Source organism: Electrophorus electricus, chromosome 3 (assembly GCF_013358815.1).
Source record: "Electrophorus electricus isolate fEleEle1 chromosome 3, fEleEle1.pri, whole genome shotgun sequence".
NCBI classification, from domain to species: domain Eukaryota; kingdom Metazoa; phylum Chordata; class Actinopteri; order Gymnotiformes; family Gymnotidae; genus Electrophorus; species Electrophorus electricus.
The window spans coordinates 5,966,687-5,991,768 of NC_049537.1; the positions used below are offsets into that span (position 1 = coordinate 5,966,687).

Sequence of the window (25,082 nt, forward strand, 5' to 3'; positions counted from 1 at the left end):
AACCATCCAATTACAAATCAAGTACCTTAACCACAGAAGTTAGGACCTGGTTGGTTATGTTGTTTGCAGGTACAGTCTGTGATTAAGATTCCATGGATTTATTAGCACTGGCAAAAATCCTGCCACTAAAGTATCTAGAAAAAAAAAAAAGATATATATATATATATATATATATATATAAGAAAACCACTTTTAGGACAGTCAGGGTATTTTGAACAACCACCAAATAAAGTAGCTTTACATGTGAGGGGGGGGGGGGGGGAGGAGTCATTTTTGTTCTTGTTCTTTTTTTGACTTCACCCTAGCTGTTTCAGTGTTCTCTAGATTGGTGTAGTGGCAGGCTGGAGGGTTGACTCTTCCAAACTCAGATTGCAGATAGGAGTGGTTAAGGATGCTGGTGGTGGATGCTGAGAAGGTTGTAGAACAGCTGGACGAGCAACAGCACAGTCTCTCCCCAACCAGGTCAGGTGATGCATTCATACTGTACACATAGTCGTTTCCAGTCAAGCAAGGGAGAACATTGGTGTTAAGAGTCACATACTCCCGGCTCACCTCCAAACCATCCTGAGAATACTCGCCGATGCTGTCCGCAGCCATGGAGGCTTGTGGCATCAAGAGAGGACAGTTTGATGCCCTGGATGGTTTCCTCATGAGCTGACTCTCACTTTCAGACATGACCTCTACCACTGTGGCAGGTGTGTCATCACACATCTTGACGCTGAACTTGGGCTCCTAGGTCAAGGGCACAGAGTCATTGCTAGTATTTAGAGAAATGCATAGAACATACTTTGAATTTTCTAATATCTATATCTAATTTAGTTTAAATTATGGTAGTAGTACACTGTACATATGCCAAGATATAATTACCCAGTTTTGCTCATTGATGTCTTTCAGGAAGTTTTCCAGCACTTCATTAAGGTTTGGGACTGGAGGCCACAGGAACTGCTTGAGCTTACTGATGGACAATGTTCAGAAACATGAAATGAGTGACGCTATAAATAGATATAGAGCATTTCTTTGTGTCATCTTTATTTTAAAATAAGTCATGTCTGTTCTTAAGCCAACCTGATATATATGGTGAAGGAGGAGAAGAACACAATGGAAAGGAGCAAGCTTATCAGGACACATGCAAAGAACAGCGACCCTGAATGGGTGTAGACATGCTGGTAACATCATGCCCCATTATAACAGTCTAATTGTTAGTTGATGGTTTTCATATGTTTTCAAAGACTGGGCATGAGAAAGCTTGAATACCTGTGTTTGGTGGCAATTGTACCATGAGAGGTTTGGACCAGAGGACTCCACTGCCCCCTGTAAAATAATCCATTGGGCATAGCTTTTAACTTGGATGGCATACTGGCTACCTGTTTGTATATCCAAACAAGTATTAGTCTTGGCATTCCTCATTGTGAAATCTGTAGAAAAATTAAGAAGTTTAATATGCTTCCTTAGGTACAGAAATAAACAGTGATACCTCATTGCTTATTCCGATCTCTACTCTTTTTGCTTTCAATCATACTTTGTTCAACAGTCTTATTACTGTTGCAGTAAGATTGCTGCATATGCTAATTCCACACCTTCCATCCAGTCTCTCCTTGGAGCTGGTATCGGACCTCATACATTAGGTGCTGGGATATGAGTGGAAGAGGGCAGCTCCACCTCAGACAAAGCCTTCCTCCATCAATCTTCTCCTGCAGCCCTCCTGGAGCCTCTGTCTTGACTAAGCACAGAACAAGAAAAGTTAACTAAGGACTTTTTTATGAGATACCCAAGCCCAGGCTATTTCTTTTACATGGTTGGGACTGAGCTGCGCTATGAATGACACAACTTTATTTATGAATGAGATGATGTAATACATCACAGCATCATGTGACATCGCAACACACAAACATGTCATACTTTCTGGCCAACTTCCCATGTGTGTTAATTTAGGTTTCATTTGATTAATGGTTTCTTTCTACCTGATAACCACCTTCCCATAATTGCCTATTTTATGCAGGGCTCTTGATATTGTGGACTTGTGCACTTTTCTCCACTTTCAACCACTGAGGTTTTGTAGTTGCTTCAGAGTAAATGCTGGCCTATCTGCTTTGTGTCAGTTTAAGAAGAAATGGTTGTCCTTGTTAGGGAATTGTTTTAACTAAATTCCAGGGAACGGGTTTCAAATTTTTTTGTTTCTAGATTATCGTTTGTAATTCAAAAAATGTTACCTTTTTAGGGGTTTGTATACCTTCATGAAACATTTTTAAAAAAATTTAAAACATTTTAATTTTAAAATTCAATATCTTCAATGGCTTATGTGACAAATCACACAGGCATGCAATTTTGCCTATAGACTTACTGCTCTTGTTCATCCAGGCTATGTCCTTGTAAAACGTTCGGCTGAGGGGCTCAAAACCGACTCTGAGATAAACCTTAAAGATGGTGGATTCATCTCCGTAGAAAACGCACTGAATAGCAGAGACACTGGCTTTGCCACAAATGTTCCAACTCTCCCAAATATTTCTGAAAAATATGTCATAAGCATCGTACTCAACCAGTGTTTTTTCTTCACTATAAATGTGAAATACTATATACCACTGAGGATGAAATAACTCGGTGTCTACCTTTTTAGTCTGTCTGTAATGGAGGTTGTAATTTTCCATTACCATACAGTTCCTCATTCCATGTACACTGGATTTGATGCAGGTCAGGAGTATGGCACTGTAGTTCAATGCTATCTATAATAATAATCATCATCATCATCATCATCATAACAATAATATTTAATTTGTGTTTTTCAATATACCCAAGGTCACTGTATATAAAATTAAGGTGAAAGATATAAAAATAAATAATAATAGCAATAATGCACTGAAATAGCTTTTGAAAAATAAAATGAAAATAAGACAAATAAAATAAATACACAAAGTCACAGTGCTGAGAATGCAAGCTGTTTTCAGCTGCTTTTTAAAAGATGGGAGAGAATTACAGGCCTGGAAATGAGGAAGGGATATGTTCCAGAGTTTGGGTGCTGCTACACTAGAGTCCTACCTCCCATGGTACAGAGTCTCAAGTAAGGAGCAGGGAGTAAATGGGTATGGGAAGACCAGAGTGTGAAGGTGAATATTAGTGAAGGACATCAGAAAGGGAAGAAGGTGTCTGACCATGTAAAACCTGACAAAATAAACAGGCTGGTTTCAGGTCTCAAAACTCTCTTTTTTTTTTTTTTTTTTTTTTTTTTTTTTTTTGTCTAGTTAGTTTTTTAATAATTGAGGCTATATTGTGCATGAAGTGATATATATATATATATATATATATATATATATATTATAATATATATATATATATGAAGTGGTTTATTACTGCTTATTCCCAGACCATTAACAAAAGAGAAAAGCTAAAGAAAAAACCCCAGCCAATGCCTCAGCCAGTGTCACTAGTTCACACTAATAGTAACTCCTCTCAAAATAATAAGAAAATGTTGTTGTACATTGTCACAGTTAAACCCAAGACAAGACACCTCAATGCAAAGTATTATGGATATGATTGTACTAAAAACAAATACTTTGTTAGTTATTTCATTGATTGTTGGTGTTCATAATGTCACAGACTGTTTATATTGCACAGTTTGAATTGAATGTTCAGTTGTTAATATTGTATTGTCTTATGATCCTGCTTTGACAGATGCTCTCTCACCTGCCGGCTGAGGTACCATAGCTGTAATTGCAGGTGACCAATCACTCCAGTGTCCATCGAAAGCTACGGACTTACTAGGCTTAAGCCTCATCTTCACAGTGCACTTCTCTCATGGATGCAGGGAGAGCAGTTTATGACAACTACAGCAGGAATTATCCACTACAGAGAGTAAAAGTCATAGTGCAGTCAGTATATGGTATACTGATCCAATAAGAATACCATACAGTTTATGTTTCTAACTCACCCATGTAAGCAGGCCTTGTGAGGTCCTATAGGAGTAATGCATCTCATACTCTATTTGATTATGCAATGCTTTTGGTTCTTTTGGTGCTGACCACATAAGTAACATTTGCCCTGCCTCCCCAGTAAGGTTAAAAGATATATTTGAAGGAGGATACAGCAGAACTGGAGAGAAGGAATATGGACAAACACGTGAATCTCACTTAAACGTGTACATTTAAAGAAATCTAACATTATAAGGCCCTAAGTTGGATTAATGTAAATCATTGCAAGTCTGTTGACTTACCATGCTCCTCTATGCTGATAGCGCAGTCATAGATGTTGTGTGGTGTGTATGTCAATCACTTTGACATATGTTATGGTGAATAAGTACACATCCGTGGGTGGGAAAGAGCAAACATGGAGGACTTTGCTGTCCTCGCTGTCCTGCTGACTTATGTTACACCTGCTCTCTCCTCTACAACAAAGAGACACTTTCTTACCCAACCTGCACAACCTGCACATGTACTGTTAGATATTGCTGCACATTGCATGGTAGTGACCCCAATCTTAGAACTGAGTCCTGTGCAAAGCATGTTTATTGCAAAGCTGTTTGTAATAAAAGCAATCTTGGATTAAATATCTATTCATGTGGGTAGTTTGTGCGCATTCAGTTAAATTTCATTTTAAATAATTTACTCATTCCATAACATTGAATTAAAAGTGAAACCATGTGATGTTAAATGAGTTTAAAGTGCAAAAACATTTACAGTGCCATTGTCCATAGCAGGCTGTTTAACTTTATGTAACAGACTGGGTAAATATGTGGAAACTTTATTCTTACTTTTTGTAATAAAAACTGGTAAGATGTGGCATGCCACAGGAAACAAAATGTAACTTTGTTCCCTTGGAGGTTATAAATGAAACAGAATATGTTTAAGGAGGTAGTTTGGTTTTAGAGATAAAATGGACACTATAAAATCAAACAAACAAACATGTAATGCATTTCAATGGAAACAAAATAGATGTTAATACCAGTGATTGCCAAAATTATAAAAAATTGTTATAATTCTGTTTCTATTTTCCAGATAATGACAAGAAGGATGAATGAATAGACCCTGCCTCCTCTTTACACTTTTTTAGTTTATACTTTGTTTATTGATTGTTGATTAAAAAAAATATTGAAAGCAGTTTCACCTGCATCCTCTTGGAAACTATGGCTAAGCCATCTCTTCCAAAACATCTATACAACATTTTGATCTGTGACAAAGGTACTGTAGTATGTGGTACTCACTCATCTGTTATATAGATAAAATCATATGATGTTCCCACAAGTGCCTCCCAGAAGCAGGTGAAGTCAACTAAATTTCTGGTGAAGCACTTTGGATTTTCCTCAGCAGACAGCAGGACCTGATCTGCAAAAGGAGACACGCTTAGTGCATCTATGGAAAGGGCTCTGGTGAACCCGATATGAAACAGCCCTGAGACCCCATGGGGCACATCATATCTCATGTCTTTCTTCTCTGTAAGAGGACACTATACCTTTGACTCAGTGAGATTACTCAGATCTGCTGAGTCTACACTGAGAAACTACTTTATTTCTTCTTGTAGTCTATTGTAAGTTGCACAGATATTAAATAACAGAGTAAAAGTACTCCACCACTGTATGTAAGTACTATTATTCAGTCTTAATTAACTTGTTTATTTATTCTTTTGGAGACTTTGATACTCTACTCTATTACAATACTCCATTACAGGGGGACTACTTTTGACCCCAGTAATTATGTAACAATTAATTATTAATTTGGATTGTTAATAAAGTGCGTGTGTAATTCAAGTCTGAGAAAAATGAGAAAGAACTCAACAATGATCACATTTTACTTTTAATTAAAAAAGAAAATTAGGTGCAGTTGTTTGGGTGAAATGTTCTCATACAGATTATACAGTCTGACACAAACCTGAGGAAGCCACTGCATTAATAGGTTTTATATATAAGTATACCATTATCTTTGATACTTAAGTAATATATATTTATATTATATTTAGTAGTGCTTATTAAACCCAGAGCATTTCTGAATGCTTGTGTCTTTAACAGAGTAATATTATTATACATTTATAGTAATTAAAAGTATTATTACTATAATTACATCTTTGTATGACTGTTGTATATTCAGATGCTGATATATATATATATATATATATATATATATATATATATATATATATATATATATATATATATATATATATATATAAATATAAATTCAAAAACAGTAGCTGTATCTTATCAATTAGCTTCCCTGATTAGTAAATCTGGCCTGAGATATGTCGCCAATTCACCAATTGTGATAAGGACTGTCAGCTGTTTCCTAGTTTTAGACATTTTTTTACTCTTCAAATCTTGTACAACACTCAGCAAACCATGGATCCTGTAGGCTACTATCTAAACATCTAAAAACAAAACTAAGCAATGCCTATAAAGTCTCGAGCAAGGAGCAGGGAGTAATGGACTGATGAAGTAAAAATGAGACTCTTTGGCTACAGTCACAAAGGTACATTTAGAGAAAAAAAGGGGCTGCCTTTTAAGAAAAGAACAAAAAAAAAGAACTGATCCAAATCATACTTCCAAATCCACCGTGGGCTACCTTAAGATACACAAACTGAAGCCTTTGGAGGGCCCTGATAGTCCCATCATAGATAACTTGTCTCTAGAACTTAAGCTGTGCATACAAAATGACCCTGAGAACATCTCAGACCTAAAGGTCTTCTGCAAAAAGGAGTGGAGGAAAACTTAGAATTGGAAGACTTTTAGCTGTTTACAAATGATTCAAGATGTAATTTCTGGCTAAATTACCAAGATACTAAGTATTGACTTTTGTAATGTGTCCAAACTTTTTCACAGACCATGCTATTTCTGATTAAGTTTTTATGTTATGAAAGACAGAGTAAATGTGCATTAGGATTTGCTGAAAATATGTTTTATGTTTGATAAGATACAGAGGCTCTCAATTAAAACATTTGCTCAAAGATTTGCATTTAATTGTATATATATATACGTTCATACATGGCCAGATAACAGACCTGTATTTTTTAAATGTACATTCACTCAGCACTTGCACAAGTGGACTCACTTGGAAATAAATGTTTTTTGGGTATCACTGGCTAAGTCAAAGCAGGGGGAGATATGTAATAAATGTGTCAGTCAGTTTTTACTCTATTTGTAATTGTCTGCATGTCTGCATGTCTATAAACACATTTACAAATTTAAATACAATAAATATCCAGAAAACGCTTTTTGGTCAACAGAAGGTCACCCACGAAAAGTAAATAAAAGTGTACACAACTTGCATAATGTACAAAACTAACAAACAGCCAGATCATTGACACCGATAATTATAACAGTGGTGCCAATTTTGTGTGGATTACAATCTATAACATCTGTAGATATGGCAGCCTAGTAGGCAAATGGGGAAGTGGCCATTAATCTTCATATTCCCCAGTGTTATAATAGGCAGTACTCTGTTTACATGTTCACACAGTAATCTCACAATTTACATGGTTACATTTTGGCAAACATTACATGCATCATAGTGACGGGTATGTGATAGCTTGTATGCACGGACAGTCACCCCCAAAACACTGTCTAATGTCATTGCTGTGAGGTTGCTAATCAATAATTGCCCCAGTTCAGAGTACCTTATAACAAGACAGAGAAACTCTTTCTCATCCTACCTTGTTTTGACAGGTGAGGGTCACAGTTCACCTGCACATTCAGATAAAAGAGTAATATAGACCAGATGAGCAATAGATCCATCTTGAGACTTGTGTACCTCTTTAACACATGCTAACTGTGAACTCTGAATGTGAGGGTGGCTGTTTATAACAGCTAACGAGGGATTTTTACTCTGGGTGTTGTGGGGGATGTGGTGGTGGTGTGGGTGGCTCTATCTGACAGGGCTTAATCATAGTAGGAAGTGTGTTTGCAGTGGATTTAGGTAGAGACCCATACTGGGCCTTTGTCTTGTTTTTACAGTGCAAACATGCACATGCACACATCAACACACATCAACGCATTATAATAACAACAGTTATGTAATTTTTATTAAGTCAAAGATGTGGAATATTTTAACAGTGCATCGCCATTCTATTAGACTTTAATTTTGTTGCCATCAAAAAAAAATATTTCTTGGATATTTATATTGCAGAGCTTCTAAACTTAAAAAAGCCTGAGGCAAACACATTTCAAGCTACATTTCCCTATCCAAAGAATTTCTATTATAAAAACACAGGAAGCAAAAATATTTAACAAAATCAGTTTTGGAGTTACAGTTACAGGAATAGAATAGAATATTTGCTTTTCTCTTAAAATACATTTCTGTACTAGAAATACATTGTATTTGGCCAAATGAACAAAACTGCAACATAGTCGAAAATGATGGATGCTAACAACAGGATGATAGACAGGGTGATGAACATGCTATATGTTCCTGTTTATGTATGATGAATCAATACTTCTGGAGGAAATCACAAGCTCAGTTTTGAAGGACAGCTGTGGTGAAAGTCCCTGAGGCACAGCAAGAAGAATATCATTGCTACAGGCTCGACTCAAACTAAGGCTTTGCAACTAACCCTAACTCTAACGTCTGAGAGTTTGGACTAGGGACAAACTATTTCACCACACATATCAATGCAACACTACAGTTATCCAAACTAGTGACCAACTAAAAGCCACAGAAGGACAATGCTTTGTGTTTGTATAGGTCCAGAAAAAAAGCCTCTCTTGCATGCATGTGCAGGCAAAGGTTTGTGAGGAAACGTTCAAATGAGAGGGAGAAGGATCGTGTCATACGTATGACAGGCCCAGAACCTGTGGCTCAACGAAGGAGGAAGTGCCCTGACAGATCAGAAAGCTACAGCAGGCGAGAGAGCCAACCTCAAGGCCTTTAGTTCATCTGACACAACATATTTGTGTAGTGAGTCCATGCGATATAAATGCTTAATTAATAATTGCAACAATTTCCAGTTCGGTATTGGCCTTTAACTGTACATGTGCCATATGCAGACAGGTATGCAGATGTATGATATTGGCACTACTACTAGGTTATACATAGAACAGCAGTGTCCTGAAGACTGTACACAAAAATGACATCAAAGTCAAACATATACATGTAGTGCTAGACTATAGTACACTGTATTAAGGGTTTCTCTTGCATCTGAAGTGCTACATAGAATGACTTGCATCTCTGTCCATTGGAATAATTGTCCATTCCAACAGCATCACGATGGAACAATGAACATTGAGTCCACTGAGTAGTTTAAATCCCCACAGACCCCAGCAGACACAATTTCAGCACAAATGCACTACTTTAGGCTCCACAATTTCTTGAGTATCCGTTAGTCGTTACATGACACCAAGCTGACTGACAGATCACCCGCAGTCCAGGCAAAAGCAGAAGAGGTCCCCCACAAGCGTCCTTCCACGATCCTCTCTCTAGAGCCATGTGGTCCCACTTGAGTGTCTCTTTGTGTGCTGAAATCGGGCGGCAGGAGGCTGGCAGTAGCGAAGTGCCCTGCCCTGACAGGCCTCTGTTGGACCGTGGAACCTGCCGGAATCTGGGGGGGCGGGTAGTCAGGCCTCTTCGGCAGTGGCATCTATTCCAGCATAGGTGAAGTTCTCAAACAGAGCCATGTTCACATAGGCCTGCACAGAAGGGCACATGCATGGTAAGTGTTGGCTGATAGACAGATGAATAGAGATGGATGGCAACAGAGAATGATAGAGAGAGTGGGGAGCAAGGAGCAGAAAGAAAGGGGATTGGAGGATGCGTGGCCAGACATACCTTCCTGGCCTCCTGCATCCTGTTGAGCTGGACTGATATTTGAGAAAATGGTGGGCGCTCATAAGGCCTGTCTCGCCAACACTGTCTCATCAGCTCATAACTGCACACAGAATCACTACTTTAAACACAACTGCAAGGAAATGAACAATGGTGGTCTGGCAGAATTCAATAAAATAATAAAATAATAAAAGATTCCACAGCAAAAATAAATAAATCCAACATGGCTGAAAAACAGGAACAGGGGTTCTCCTGTTCTTCAGACCCAGTTGTAATTTCCAGAGAAACTGATTTGTTACATTGCATGTTTCCCTTTACTTAAGTACAGTGTATATAAGATGCTAAAACTGTCAGCTACTTCAATCAGGGTTAAACATTTACGAAGCAGTTAAAGCTTTGAGCGTTTTAAAAACATTACTTCATTCTATGTGCAGCACAAACTTTCAGCTTTACATGTGAATGATTTGATACTCCCTGTGAAGCAGTTTTCTGCAGGCAGAAATGCACTTGTTTTTCTTATCCAGCAGTCCCTTTTCATGGCATCACTCCCTTTTAACACAGCTATATCTTAGTGACACGGTGGCCAATCCCACAATGTGAAGCTGAACCGCAGGGGAACAGGAAGACTGGAAGGGTTCATTCTTACACTTCATCATCACAGTTCCTGGGCTTCTCCATCCTGTAGCCCTGTGGAAGCTTCTCATAGAGCTCAGCACAGGTCATCCCACAGTATGGAGTTCCACCTGGCATTCAAGAGTCCAGCACATCACTCACTTCTTAAACATCAGACATCTATTCCCACCACATATGGATTATATGATTTTAAAAAGCCTATTTGAATTTTGTTTTCTAATCATTTTGTTGGATGGTGTGGACCAAGTTACATGTCCACCTGTTTCCCTAACATCAAAGGTGTTCTTGTTTCCTTTATGCTGATATATTAAGTTCCTGCTGACCAAGAAAATGATGACATAACGTTTCTGACCATTAATGCTCTAATAGTACCACTAGCGAGAATAAACTGTTCACAGAATGAGGTCCGATTTAAAAAAAAAGTGACACTTCTGAAGTGGTGACGGAGAAGCTGTTGTTAATATCAGTAGAAACTACAGACACATCTTAATAATCATAGCACACCAATCTCACCACAAGCCAGATAATCTTTTATCTTACTTATCTAATAAATAACAAATCTAATGAAAACAAACTTACCTAAACTTACAATCTCCCACAAAAGCACACCAAAAGACCAGCTGAGGGAGACAGAATAGTATTTTAGTTAGATAGAAAGAACGAGATAAAAAGCATTGATAAGCTGAACTGAATAAATGAAATATATACACCAACTGGTGCAAAGGGAATAGTACTTGGGGATATTCTGTTTCGTGAGAAAAGGGATAAAGCCAACTGGTCTAGGTGGAGAGCTGCATTAACTGTACAGAACTGCCTGTGGCCTACAAGCTCAGTACACCCCAAGTCCAGACCTGGCAGAGGAAATCTCTTTGTATTTTCAAACTGTTCAGCACACTAAGTTCCTCAGTGTGTAAAAATAGCATTTTTTTTTGTCATGGTCGTTGTTGCCTAGTGGCAAGAGTGGTGTTTCCTGCCTTGTTATCAGTTCCTCCCTCCTTATTTATCAGTTGTCCATTAGAGGGACGCAAGAGGGACGCAAACAGGAAGATCGCAGAATGATTTGTTATTTGGGGGGGGGGGGGGGGGGTGACAGACCATGTTGCACAGGGTATTAACTGATACAGATTTGCTTAAAGCATGCTTTACAAAATTGAGAAAAACAGGTACAGAATTTGAAAGGCAATACAGTATTATAAAACTTGAAACTCCCTTGGTTACTAATCATTATGGTGTTTCCATATTTGGATTTTTTTGTTTACTGATCTTTATATAATACACACAAACAGACACATACACACACAAGAATGGAAACTTACACATCCACTCTTTGTGGTGTAGACACTGTAGTTCAGTGATTCAATAGCCATCCATCGCACAGGTAGTCTCCCCTGGGATAAGAAGAGGAGAACTGAACTTTTCGTGACCTATGACCTTTGATATAAATTATCAAGACATAACTTACTGGTAGAGTGACACTAATGATTCAATTTTCATAACCTGGATATTTTTGTCCTTGAGGTTGTTTCTATGCAAGATCATTCAAAGGATGTCACATCTGTTATCACAGTCAATTTAAAAGTGCTAACTTATGCCAGAATTTAGACACTGAAGAAATATGGGAAAATACTTTTTTTTTTACATTTTAAAATACCACATTAGAGAAGCACAGTGTCTTGTTTGTAATCATTATCCCAATATATTTTAGAACTTAGCAATATGAATTGGGGCAAATTATTCCCATTCAATTTCATTGTGTTAGATGTTCAAGATGAGGTGTTTGTATTGGTGTTTTTTATGAATTCCAGAACTCACACAATCCAAACCAATATGACGTGTTAACCATACCACAGCAGGGGTTCACCACTGTGTTTCAATACATGGCAAAAAACACTGCAATCTCAATGTATAGCACTGCTATAATAGTATTTTGTCCAAGTTGATTTGGAAGTCCAATGGAGTAGGGATAAGAAATCACAGGCATTCTAATTAGCCAACTGCAACAACTGCAACAGCATTGTGTTTACTAGCCTAATATTAGCCTAGTAATAGTAAATATTTTACCCACATGGTCTTTTTGGACATATACATCTTCCCCTCGAGACAGTCCAAAATCTGCAATTTTTGCCATCAGGTTTTTCTCCAACCAGTACATTTCTGGCTGCCAAATCTCTGTGAATAAACTAGTGGTGCATAAAAAAACAGTCATCATCATAAAATAAAAACAGTAATCATTATCACCAGATAAAGTACCGTACCAGAGTGACAGGACAGAAAAGATACCGAACCGAATAACCAAAGGCTTATTACAGTAAAAGTACTGTGGTTCACATTAAATATTTTATAAAAAAGTTAAGGAGCATAGACGTAGAGACAACCGTCCACGTTCACAGGCATAGTGTGGTTCTTGAGCTCATGCCTGTGTACCTGTTTATCACTAAGGTAATGCATTCCCGTTGCCACGTCCACGGCGAACTGCAGGAGCTGCTGGGAAGTTAGCGTTGAGGCAGTGCCGTGTTCTATAGCGAAGGCGGGGTCTGTCTCCAGCACACGACTCTTCCTCAGGAAGTCCAGAAGATTCCCGTATGGAGCATATTCAATAGCAATATACAAGTAACCTGCAGGGACAATGGTCAAACAAAACAAAAGGGAGTTCAACTTGCACTATATATTCCCTAATAGCATAGACTTATAATCAATGGCATTTAGTGTTGTTTGTAAGTAATTTGACAGTAACGTAATTTAAGGGGGGGGTTGGCTCGGAAGTGCAGCACATTGGATTTTAAATGATTCACTTTATGTAGTTAAAGTGCACAATGTCATCTTTAATTTGAGGGTGTTTTGCCTATATAATGGCCAATACAGCAACACATTTAATACATAATCTCCCAATTTCAGGGGAAAGACCTGATCCCCCAAAAAAATGGCCAAAACTAGTTATCTTTCAAGGGTTGAGAATTTTTTAATATAAAATCTTGGTAATGTATGATGTACTAATAAGGAAATATTCACTCTTTTGAAGAGGGGGCTGGGATGAGGTTGGCTATTGGTCCTGGCTGCTTTGTATGTTTTTATGACCCTGATTGCAAAGTCTTGGCAGATGACAACTGCCTGGCTTATACATCCCATATATGTCACAAGTCACTGAGCATCCGGTACCTATGGGCTTCTGCCTTTATCTTTTCTTCAGCTTTGGTGGCTGTCTTGACTAATCAAAAACATTCCAATTTTTGGGCCTGTGGAACATTTTAATTATTTTATTCATTGTTCAGCAGCTTGTCTGTTATTTTCCTATGTTTTGGATGGATCTGATTCAAGCTGCTCCCTGGTGCCAATTCCATTATCTGTTTAGACAAGCTACTTGGTTCCATGGCCTCCCATACATACATATGTCAGTGTGTTTTACAAATAGAGTTTTAATTCTGTCTTGAGCAGTTGTCTTTTTCTCCACACTTTCCATCAGTCCAGTAAAAGTTACAGGACTTCCAGTTCCAGAACTACACGGTGAAGTGCAACTTGCCCTTTCTGTTCTTTAGGCTTGTCAATGTTTTGCATCTTGTTTTAAAGCCTCTTTGGTCATGCTGGTGCAATCTTTTTGTAGTTTTTAACACATATTTGAGGGCATCAGGATATTGGACTTGTTGAGTGAAGTATTGTTCCCCAGGAGGGACAAAACTAAGACCAGAAGATGATTTTTCCAGTCTATGCTGATTTGTTAGGTAATTGAGGTACAAACCCAACCACAGTTTTTATAATAAGTGAATGAAAACATACAGTATGAGCTCACATAGGCTCAAGAATCTATGTCTAAGACAAAACTCTTGTAATACAATAACAACTAAAATATAATGATCAATAGCCATTAACAATTGATGCTCTTTTTCCCATGGGCCTGCCCTCCACCTCAGTGATGGTCCAAAAATTTGAGCCTGATGAATTCACCCACAGCACATCAGATTTGCCTTTGACAGTGAAGTTCATAAACACTTGAGGCAATCAGTTTGGTTTACTATGCAGTTTAATTCTGTCTAGGTCAGAGATGTGCACGTTCAAAAAGTCATGCTATGATTTTATTTGTACAAACAGTGGATTTCAGTAATTAGTTGCACCTGCATGCTTGAGCTCGTTAGGTGGCAAAGCCCACAAAATCTTCTGTAGGACCTTATACTTACTGAATCTGAACTATTCACCTGTGATTCAGGTTATTTGAGTATGTAGCCCAGTCTGGCTCTAATGGCTGAGCATGTTTAAGTGTCCCAGCAGGTGGCCGCACTCACCTCTGTTTTCACAGGCTCCTAAGAGGTTAATAATGTTCGGATGCTGGCCCAGCTTGCATAATACCTCCAATTCACCAGCAAAGTCCCGGTGGTCATTTTTCTGAGGCAAACTCTGCACCAGAGACACAGAAAACACACTTAATAAAATAGGCCTAAGACTACAATATTGCTTTTGTACTTTTAATAATTTAGTATGCATAACAGTGTTTTGGAGTTTGATCCTCACCTTTAAGCATTTTAATGGCAGCGCTCATCTTGGTGCCATCCTTTTTGATCATGGCTTTAATGACCTGGCCAAAGTTGCCCTCACCAATGACATCCTGAAACTTGAATGTCTCCCAGTCCAGAATAGGGTAAGTGAGGGGTTCTGGTGTGGGTTTAGGTCGTCGGGTCAGTGTGAGGGTCCCTGAGTTGAACTGCAGAATAGTTTCTTCTCCCTTTTTTTGTAGGCATATGTAACACCACACACTCATGTGTGTATTGTGTGTGTATGTATGTGTATTTGGTTGTGTGTTTTGGGGGTGGGGGGTTGGGTTGGGGTAAGCAAAGGGGTTGAGTGACACTTTCAGTAACCATCATCAAATAGAAATTTCTGAAGTACAAGTGAGCAGATGAGAAAAGATAGAAGATCTCTCCAGACTTTGTACACTCACCGATCCCTGACTGGTAGGTAAACGTGCGCCTGCGTTTTGACAATGAATTTGCAGACGTAAAAGAGGGCCAGTAGTGCTAGCAGGATGGTGACACAAGTCACTGCCACTGAGCCAACCACAGCCCAAAGTAACTGATGCTCAGTCCCCCTTGGGCCTGCCCACCCCCAGTGTTGTGGGGCTGAAGTCGACAGAACCTGATGGACAGATCAGCAGCACTCATCAAATGACTCTAGTTGGCCCTGATTTCTCCCTTATTATACATAAATATCACACGCTTCTCTCATCTAATTAAAACATCAAGCAACAATATTACTCTGTACTAAACACTTTCAGCTCTGTTAATCAGTGTATTATGTAATTATGGTGTATGTAGAGTATTGTGAGTTTCTGTCCTGTTATCCATTCATTTTCTAGTATCGTACCATCTCCCTGGGTCCTGGCCTGCACAAACTTGCTCCAGTCCCCCAGGCACCTTGGAGAAAGCCCGCACCCTAAACTGATACAAGGTGCTTCCGTTCAGGGCAGTTACATCCTTGGTGGTCTTGTTCCCATCATCAGTGTCCACCCACGGGTGCGAGCTGCCCTGGCCAACTGGCTGGTATTCGATGACATATTTGATGATTCCACCGTTGGGGTCCTCGGGGGGCTTCCAGTGAACTCGAACCGCATTGACGGATAAAGGTTTCAGCTTGGACGTTCCGTGGGGAAGAGGGCCCTGGTGCGGACAAGGCTTAGCATGTAAGCAAATAGTTCAACAAGTTGTCCCTCCAGAACATAGCAGCATGCTTGGCTTTTTACTTTTTTGAAGACTACTTTCACCAGTAAATATTTCAATATGGCTGACGGAGTACAGACCACACAGTGATGCCACAATCCCCATTATATTCCTCCCTAATGCTACCATAAACCTCTTCCTCTACACTATGCCCTGAAATAGTCCACATCCTAACTAGTGTGATCATTCTACATCACATTCACACTCACTATCCTACTGGAGCAGTCATTGGATGATGTTATATGTCTACCACTTTCAGCTAGCTTTCACTGCCACCTAGTGGACAGATAGATATTACCCTGGCTGTTGAGGCGGATGAGATAGGGCTTTGAGGCAGGCCCGAAGCTGCCACAGTTGACCAGCCGGACGACCACCTGGTAGTCGTGGTGGTACTCCAGGTTGTAGAGCTTTGTGGAGAGTACATTGAGCAAGGTGGTCTCCTCCCACAGCTTCTCTTCGCGCGGTCCGTAGAGCTGCACTAAATAACCAGTGGCCTTGGCTTGACCAGCCGGCAGGTGCCATTTCACAGTGGCGTTCCGCCCCTCCTGAGAACTGAAATCAATCTCCGGCCTGGCCGTGGGCTCTAGCGACACAGAACATGCAGTCAGGGCCAGCCCGCCACAGCTATCAGCTCATAGTGCTACCCTCCTTTTCCAATCTGTCAACATGGACAGCAAACTACCACTAAACCACAGTCTAGCCATCAGGGGAGAACTGCCTCACATAGAAGCTAAGTCACCATCCAGACCTGACTCACCCCTGTCAGTCCCAAACACCATATGGACTGGTAATGGAGCTAGAGGAGACACCGGTGGAGACAGCATCCCTGTCTATTCACACATGTCCATAGCCTCAGTCTTTCCTACATGCTCTTCTCAGTCCCACATTCCTTTCCCTTAGTGTTACAGTGAGCACACCTGGGCAGTCAGTCTCCATGACAGCTTCTGGGCCAAGGGGCCCCTCGCCTCCATCTCCAGGCCGAGTGAGCTGTACCCGGACCTGATACTTGGTCATGGGTTTAAGGTTCAGTAGGGTAATGAGATCACTGCCATACACTGAAAGACAAAAGCAGGAAAAGACTATTAAACTGAATGTAAAGTAGGGTCCAAAAAGTCTGTGTCCATTGCCAAGAACAGCTTTTGGTTCTTTATTTATGAAACGCTAATACAAAATGTTACTCAGGTGATTGTCCAAGAACACATTATTTCAAACACATTATGTCAAAGTCTGTTTGAGATAGAGATGAAATGCATCTGAATATCCTGGATGCACAACATTTGCTTAATTTAAAAAAAATCTATGACATCATATATTTCACACAAATGATAACACGTTTCAAGACTGACAGCAAAACAGGGCTATGCAATGCTCTTGACACAGTATTAACTGTATCCAGTATTAACTCATGATATGATCCTCTAAATGTTATCATCACTAAAAGTAGTGCTTTAATTTGAAGGAAGCCATCTGTTGAAAATATTCTCCTGCTCTTCATAACAATGTCAAAAAGTGCTTAGTAAAACAGTTTGAAGCCAAATTGTTTTCTCAAGTCCCGAAAAACCATCCCAGCTCCAAATTCTTTTCTGCTTAGTACTAAATGTCATTTACCATCCTACATAAACATTTTAAATGAAATTATACTACAATATTTTAGCATCTTAATATATAATAACAATATAAATAAATTGTATCATATAAAGTAATAAAAATCTAAATTTTATTAAGAATAAGTCCAAAACTCATTGATTTTCCAAACTGCTGTTTAACAAAAGGACCTTTTTCCCACCTGTAATAGAGGTCCAGGAGTCTTCTATCTCCATTGGCTTGTAGAGTAGCTTGGTGGACACAATTGGGGCCGTCACCTCTGTAGTTTTCCATTGGCTTCACAGTGAGTTGTTTACTTGACCTTCTCTATCAGTTTGGGAGCAGTGGTTGGACAGGGGGGCTCTGTTTGAAGATTTGTGAAATTAGGAGTTTTTCAGTGATGCCCTGTTATTGGTAACCAAAAGCTGGATAAAAATACCTTACCTTTAACAGTTAGACTGAACTTGCGGGAGTCCTGACCTCCGTTAGTTGATACCCGACACTCCCAGAGACCCTCATAATCAGTAGTCAGATGTGGAATCTCAAACTGGGCTGTGCTCTTGTTTGACTCCATTGTGGTACGGGAGGCCTGTTGGAGGTAAGGTATGAGTGGGGATTCTGGACTCTATGAAGCAGACATTGTGCAATATAGATGTATAAGTCATAGGACATGTCACCTCAGTCTATTGACTAACCTAACTGAATTTTGTATTTTACGCAGTGGCCTACAATTGCAGCAAAGTGCTTTCTAACACACTACCTGTTAGTGGAGCAGTAATGTTTGTCACCTTGAGCACTGTGCTGTCCAGTTTCCGCAGCTCGATGCTGCTGTGGCTTGGGAAGAGGATGGCCTGTCGCCGAGCACAGGATCTTTGGACTGGAGTTTAGGTTCCACTCAAGGTTGCTGGCCATGTCCAGGATGTGTGGAACGCCATCTGGGGGCCAAAAGCAGAATAGTTAAGTAACCACATTAATGGAGACAACCAGAATGATGGGTACAGGTTACAAGCAGAGGGAAGACACTTGCTAACCTGATTTCTCACAGGTTTGTCCTCTCCAGCCAGTAGGACAAAGACAGCCACTGAAGCGACTGCATTTCCCCTTGTTTTGTACAGTTGCAGCGCAAAAGGCAGTCAGCTCCATACTTTCCCTCAGGGCAGGCCTAGAGAACCGGGGAGGTCAGGATGAGTGACAGCAGACATTATAATAGGTCTGTGCTATTAATCTCCGTATTATTGCTATATATTTTAAGTATTTTAAGTATAAGTATTCTCTGAGTTTCAGATTATGTTTTGTTAGTTTTACTGAGTTTTATTTTAATATATTTAATGTCACGGGCCGCTCCCCGCCCCGTGTCACGCGGCGCGGCCTGCCCGAGTGCGGGTTCACTATTTGTAGCCACGCCCTCCGTGTAAGCGCGCAGCTGCAGGGGTGGTTTTAATGTTTTGTGTTTTGTCTGTCTAGTTAAACCTCCGCTGGTTGTGTGCGTGTTGGTTATTGTTTGTTCGCTGATGTTGTAAAAGGTGTGTGTGATCATTCTGAAATGGTACTGTAGCGTGTGTGTAGTTAAACGTGTAAGTCATGTCCTTTGTTAGTGTTGTGTGTGAGTGCCACTGTTGTTGTTCGTGTCTTATATCGAGGGAGTCTGTGCGTCCTGCTCCACGCCCATCGGCACTGGGGCCGGCGGTAGCGTTACATTTAATAAAGTAATGAATTAATTAAATATGCTATATTTATATTATATTCTTGTTATTGTATTATATTTAATATTGTATTAATTTTATATATTTGTCTTCAGTTCTACTTTTGTAGTATTCATAATACAGTATCCAGACTGCTAGTGATATGCAAACTTTTTATTTTCCTTTTTAAAGATTGCCACTGTGCCTTTTATTTTCCTAACATTTATTAAAACAGCTTTTTAAAATACTGTTTGGTTATTTATTACTATTTGTACAATTCTATTTCAGTTGGATATAATTTTGTATTATCTGAGTTTACAAAGGTTTTTTTAAAGAGTTTATTTTTCATTTTAGTTCAGGTTTATCATAACCCTGATATGACCTTGATAAATCTAACAGGCATTGAATAAATTAAATAGACTTTTTTGATACACTGCAGTGAGTACACCTCTGTAAGAACAGGTTGGTTTGTTTGGTTGGTTGTTGTCAGGAACAATGCATATTAATCAACATAATGTAATTGTGCCTAATTTTGAACTGTAGTCCCTGGACCAGATATTATAGTCCATGTAACAATAAAACAACAATAACAGTAAACAAACTTATGCACAAAGATGGGTTTTAAAAACAGGCTGACGATGAGAGGGAGGGGATGGGAGCACAATTCTATAGCCCTTTACATTTATTAGACAAGACAAAAACTCATCTAACAGAATAGAAAATGTGAACATTTATCTTTGTCCAGTTAATACTTGCTCCTGTTGTTCATAGCACATTTCGGTTACATATGTGCAAACCTTTGTAGGTATATAAAGTGGCCATATTATTGGTGTACTGAATATGGCCTTTAACATCTTCATGGACTACAACTAATACTAATCCTACTTCAAACATGTGTGTTCTATTAAGCAGTTAGGCTTACGTTTGTTTGCAGTGATCTCCATGCCAACCACTTGCACAAGAACAGCCGTATGGGTCCACGAGGCAGACCGTCAGTCCCTGGCAGCTGCTCTCCGCCTTGCAGGACTCCTTACCAGTTTCTCCCAAACATTCCCTCTCGGCAGGCTGCAAGCCACACCAAAACATTCAATTGAAAAGCTTTGGCCTGGCAGACAAAGCTGATAAACTATGTGAAGGAAATGTGGCTTCTTGTTCATATGTCAAGTTCATGAGGTGCCTGCTTTGTCACTCCAAACTAACACAAACTTATACAATTGACTGTTGTCCTGCCTAAATCAGATGACTGCTCAAATGGCCATCCTAGCTGGATCATTTCAGCAGAGAGGGTTTTGTGGGGCTGTCAGATTCAGAAGTGTTCCACCCACCTGTCTCACAGCGCATTCCCATGAAGCCTGGAGGGCACACGCAGTCGCCCTCTCGGTCATGACATATGCCCCCATTAAGACACTCAGGACATTCTTTATCACAGTCTGTGCCCCATTTGTTCTTTGGACAAGCTTGTAAAACAGCCTTAAAAACGATTTTAAGCTAAAAGAAAATATATTAAAACATAACACTGATGTCCATAAGAAAACATTTTGCATCCTCCAGACAAGAAATTTATAAGAAAAGGTGAAATCTGCCAGTGAACATACATGATTTTATTTTAGGCTATATCTATTAGTCTACTCATCATGAAAGGTGATCACAATGTAAAGGGAAGCTGACTTTTTCTAATGGTGTTTAGACATTAACAATGATGGCATTATGTAGTCCATGGAAATAGCATCAAACAGAGATAGATGTGCAGTACCACGGACAATTAGACGCATCCAGGCTCCAAAGAGGGGACTGTCCCCCAAATAACTTGCGCTGTAAATCCCTGCCTTGCTTTGGTCTAGGTTATTCATGGTGAGAACTGCTTTGTGATCCTCAAAAGTCTCCTGAGTGTGTCATATAGTAGTAATTACCTAGAAAAATGCAATATTGAATAAGTAATTTAAAGGTTCTTGCAATTATCTTACAATTATCTCCTGAGATTATTCCTTTTACCAGCCACTATACATCATTCTTCAATGCATTTGCAGTCTGATAATTATTTATTCACTTAATTAATTATTTAACAATTAGTACATTTAAATTATGCTCATTATTCTGAATTTTACAGAACAAACTTGATAGCAAATCAAGATTCAAAAATACCACATGGTAATACAAATGCATCCAAGAATAAGTTGTGTCATCACAAAATGTAACTGCAAAAGTTTTACCATTAAATTTCCATGCAATGTCTCGTTTTTCCGAGCCCAGGACTTCCATGGCCAGCTGCACTGTGTCGCCTTTATTAGCTGTTAGTGAGAGCCTCTGTGGTCTAAAGTGACCTTAGCACAAATGCACAAACGATATGTTCTAGATGACAGCTATTTACAACCTCCAGAATAAAAAGTTATCAGTTTTGAAAAACCTATTATTGCAATTAGAGTCCAGATTTAAAAAAAACAGATCAAAATCTATTATGTATCTAAAATGTCAAACACTCACATATCAGCATGTGGCAGTGTTTACCTTTGTTGTAGTTGCTGATGAGTGTGACGGTGGTATGGTGACTGGAGCCCTGCTTAGAATGGCAGTAGAAGATGCCTCTGTGGTCTAAGCCACTGAAGCCAGAAGCCTCCACCTCTGTAGGACGTGGTCTGTGCAGAGTGATGTCAGGTGCCTTGGGGAGAATGACTATGCTGTTGTCCTTTTTAATGTTAAGCTCTAGTCCATCGGTGTTACGCTCTCCAGACTTGCAAGACAGGAGGAATTGCTTGGTAGGACTGGCCAAGTTTGATGTCATGGTGAGATCCATGACTGCGTCTGGGAGAGGGTTGATTATACACACACACACACACACACACACACACACACACACACACACACACACACACACACACACACACACACACAAACACACACATCCAATTACACACAACTTGCATCTTTAGTGAAATGCACCTCATAGAAGGAATGCCTCCGAGAACTCATTCATTACAGTCATATTTTTTCCTCTGAAAATGTATAAATTAAACACCTGCTGCAGAAGTAAATCAAGACTGCCCACTCAAAAATCTCTGTCTAGCACTTCTCTAAATCTACCAGACATAGAAAAAATTAGCACACAAGTGACCAATACATAGCAGTTGCTGAACAAAGTAAATTAACAACAAGAGCACAAACATAATGCCAGAAGGACTAAACTAAATACATTACATCTACAGTTCTAAATATGTTTAAAGCACATCCAAAATTTCAAGTAAATCCAAAGCAAACCTCCACTGACCCACATCCTGTTAGTCTTCCCCGTTCTACTACACTCCCCCTCAGCATGGCAAATCACAATGCCAGGAAACAGAGAAGAGACACAGGCATGACTTGGACCATTCTTCCACTAAAAACCTGTGCTGGGTGACCACTGCTGAAAGCCAGGCTTTTAGTGCTAGAAACACCTTAGCAGAGTGTGCCACGTATTCACAAAAGAACATGTGACACTACTTCTATTTGGTTTATTACACTTCTATCTGGTTTACTGCACTTTTAGAACTCACAACGTCCAGGTAGGGCTACACTGAGGCTCTTCACCGTGTCCATGTAAGCCTTATCATGTCACACAACTGCCAGAGCCAATTCAGAAGCTTTCAGAGTTTACTAATAGTGGTTTACTGATATCCTTTTATGTTGGCAAGGGTTTCAGACACAAACACAAAGGAAAAAATAGGATTTTCATAGTTATTGTATAAAAACAAATATTTACAAATAGTTCAAATAGTTAATAGATGTAGTATCCACCAAGACAACTTTGAGAAGCCTTTACCACAGCACAGCAAAATATTGTTAATTTTGAATTCCACAGGGATACACCTTCTGAGTAAAGGAGCTTGGCATGTCAGTCTACAGGGTCATGGTTTGCAAACTTACCTAAAGGTGCTGATGAGACCAAAGAGGTAAATGAGGTAAAACCATTGCTAAAATTCTGCTTTTCTGCTTGAAAATCCAAGTGAGATTGACCAAGTAAAGTAGACTTCAACACATTCCACTGGAGCATTCCCGTTCGCCAGACATAGCATGCTGCTGCTCATTTCCAGAGAGAACTTGGTGTTTGGATAAAATGCCCTGTCACAACAACTGGGTGGGAAAGGAAGGAAAAGGCGTAGAGAAGAGACAGAGCAAGAGAGAGAGAGAGAGAGAGAGAGAGAGAGAGAGAGAGAGAGAGAGAAAGACAGAGAGAGAGAGACTGAGAGACTGAGAGAGAGACAGAGAGACTGAGAGAGAGAGAGACTGAGAGAGAGAGAGACACTGAAAGAGAGGGACAGAGAGAGAGAGACTGAGAGACTGAGAGAGAGAGAGAGAGAGAGAGAGAGAGAGAGGACTGAGAGGACTGAGAGAAGGTACAGGGGAGAGAGAGGGAGAAAGAGAGACAGAGAGAGAGGGAGAGAGAGAGACTGAGAGAGGAGGGAGAGAGAGAGAGGTAATGAATGTAAAGATGAGTTTTATAGATTTTCATACGCTCATACATGATCCAACAGGCCACATGTTGCTGTCTACTCCTACAAGACAGCATTTCTGTATTTCTGAATAAATAATGGTGAGAAATAACTGCATTATCACAATAATGATGTACACAGAAAAGTCCTGGAGGTCCGAACAACTTTTTCTTTACATGAATTTAGATTGCCAATAATTCTGGAGGGCACTGTAAGTCTTGTTTCAACACAATATAAATTTAAAAGCGCTGTTATTGTCATCATGTCAGCAAGTGCGGGGTATACTGGACATACGTCCTATTGTGGATTAAACACATGGCCACACACACCATGATAAAATATACTATATATAAAGTTTATTTATTCATTCAAGTTTATTTATTGTCCTCAGATATCAACAATGTTTTCTTTCAACACACTTGGATGTTACAATTCAATTACACATACAACATTTACTAATACACTTCATTAAGTTCAAATATTCCATTAAAAATATTTTGAAGTATGACTATCATATTTTGAATATGATATAATTAAGGCTCCAGAACTGTAAAGTGGTATATTATGTACAGCACATGAAATAAAAATTTGTTTTAAAAAAGTAGAACATAAGCTTACTATTTGAGAAGCTGTTTGAAAAAAAAAATTGTAAGACAAATTGTAGTTACTGTCATGATAACATCACCATACTTAAATGTTTTGCCTCAGCTAGCTAGGCACATTGCATTGGTTACCAGTATTTCAAAATTATTGTTTTTTATTTTATATGATTTATTATAGCATACGGGAGACATTTACTATAATAAAATAGAAAAACTAACAGTAAGTAAGTAAAGTAATTTCATTGGAACAGATTTGTATTATCACACCAAAGAGCTCAGTGACTTTAAATGTGGCACTTTTATGCCACTTTAACAACAAGTGAGTTTGTAAAGTGCCTGCCTGGTTAACTGTATGTGTTATTACTTGGAAATGGAATTGATTAGGAGCAACAATAGCTTAGCGGTGAAACAGTAAATCACCTACACTCACAGGGAGAGGCTGCTGAGCGCCAAAGCACGTAAAGCGTATAAATCGGCCTGTCCTCTGTTGCAACACTCACTACGTAGTTCCAAACTGCCCCTGGAAGCAACATCAACACAAGAACTGTGTGTCATCTTCATGACATGGGTTTTAATGGCAGAGCAGCTGCACACAAGTCTAAGATCACTGTGCTCAATACTAAATGCTAGCTGGAGTGTAAAACATGCCGCCACTGGCATCTGGAGCAGTGGAAACATGTTT

At 39.4% G+C, this 25,082-nt stretch overlaps 2 protein-coding genes across 2 annotated transcripts; both read right to left on the reverse strand.

The window, feature by feature from the left end:
- Positions 1-267: 267 nt before the first annotated feature.
- Positions 268-7,718, reverse strand: mpl (MPL proto-oncogene, thrombopoietin receptor). The gene is given in 16 exon segments (XM_035524035.1): positions 268-732; positions 868-955; positions 1,066-1,144; positions 1,255-1,297; positions 1,299-1,340; positions 1,342-1,415; positions 1,577-1,720; positions 2,342-2,508; positions 2,611-2,639; positions 2,641-2,720; positions 3,679-3,837; positions 3,919-4,083; positions 4,205-4,242; positions 4,244-4,375; positions 5,192-5,312; positions 7,630-7,718. Coding segments are annotated over 16 exon segments (1,908 nt in total). The 5' UTR covers positions 7,712-7,718.
- A 252-nt stretch (positions 7,719-7,970) lies between these two features.
- tie1 (tyrosine kinase with immunoglobulin-like and EGF-like domains 1) lies at positions 7,971-22,905 on the reverse strand. The gene is given in 35 exon segments (XM_035524037.1): positions 7,971-9,598; positions 9,738-9,837; positions 10,381-10,477; positions 10,947-10,987; positions 11,664-11,755; positions 12,433-12,501; positions 12,503-12,547; positions 12,792-12,982; positions 14,642-14,738; positions 14,740-14,753; positions 14,868-15,071; positions 15,289-15,340; positions 15,342-15,434; positions 15,436-15,488; positions 15,717-15,759; positions 15,761-15,973; positions 15,975-16,009; positions 16,368-16,652; positions 16,987-17,124; positions 17,856-17,922; positions 17,924-17,980; positions 17,982-18,016; positions 18,098-18,242; positions 18,442-18,492; positions 18,494-18,588; positions 18,685-18,763; positions 18,765-18,815; positions 20,254-20,367; positions 20,369-20,400; positions 20,661-20,792; positions 21,089-21,212; positions 21,214-21,245; positions 21,546-21,656; positions 21,841-22,134; positions 22,863-22,905. Coding segments are annotated over 35 exon segments (3,396 nt in total). The 3' UTR covers positions 7,971-9,526.
- Between the last annotated feature and the right edge of the window lie 2,177 nt (positions 22,906-25,082).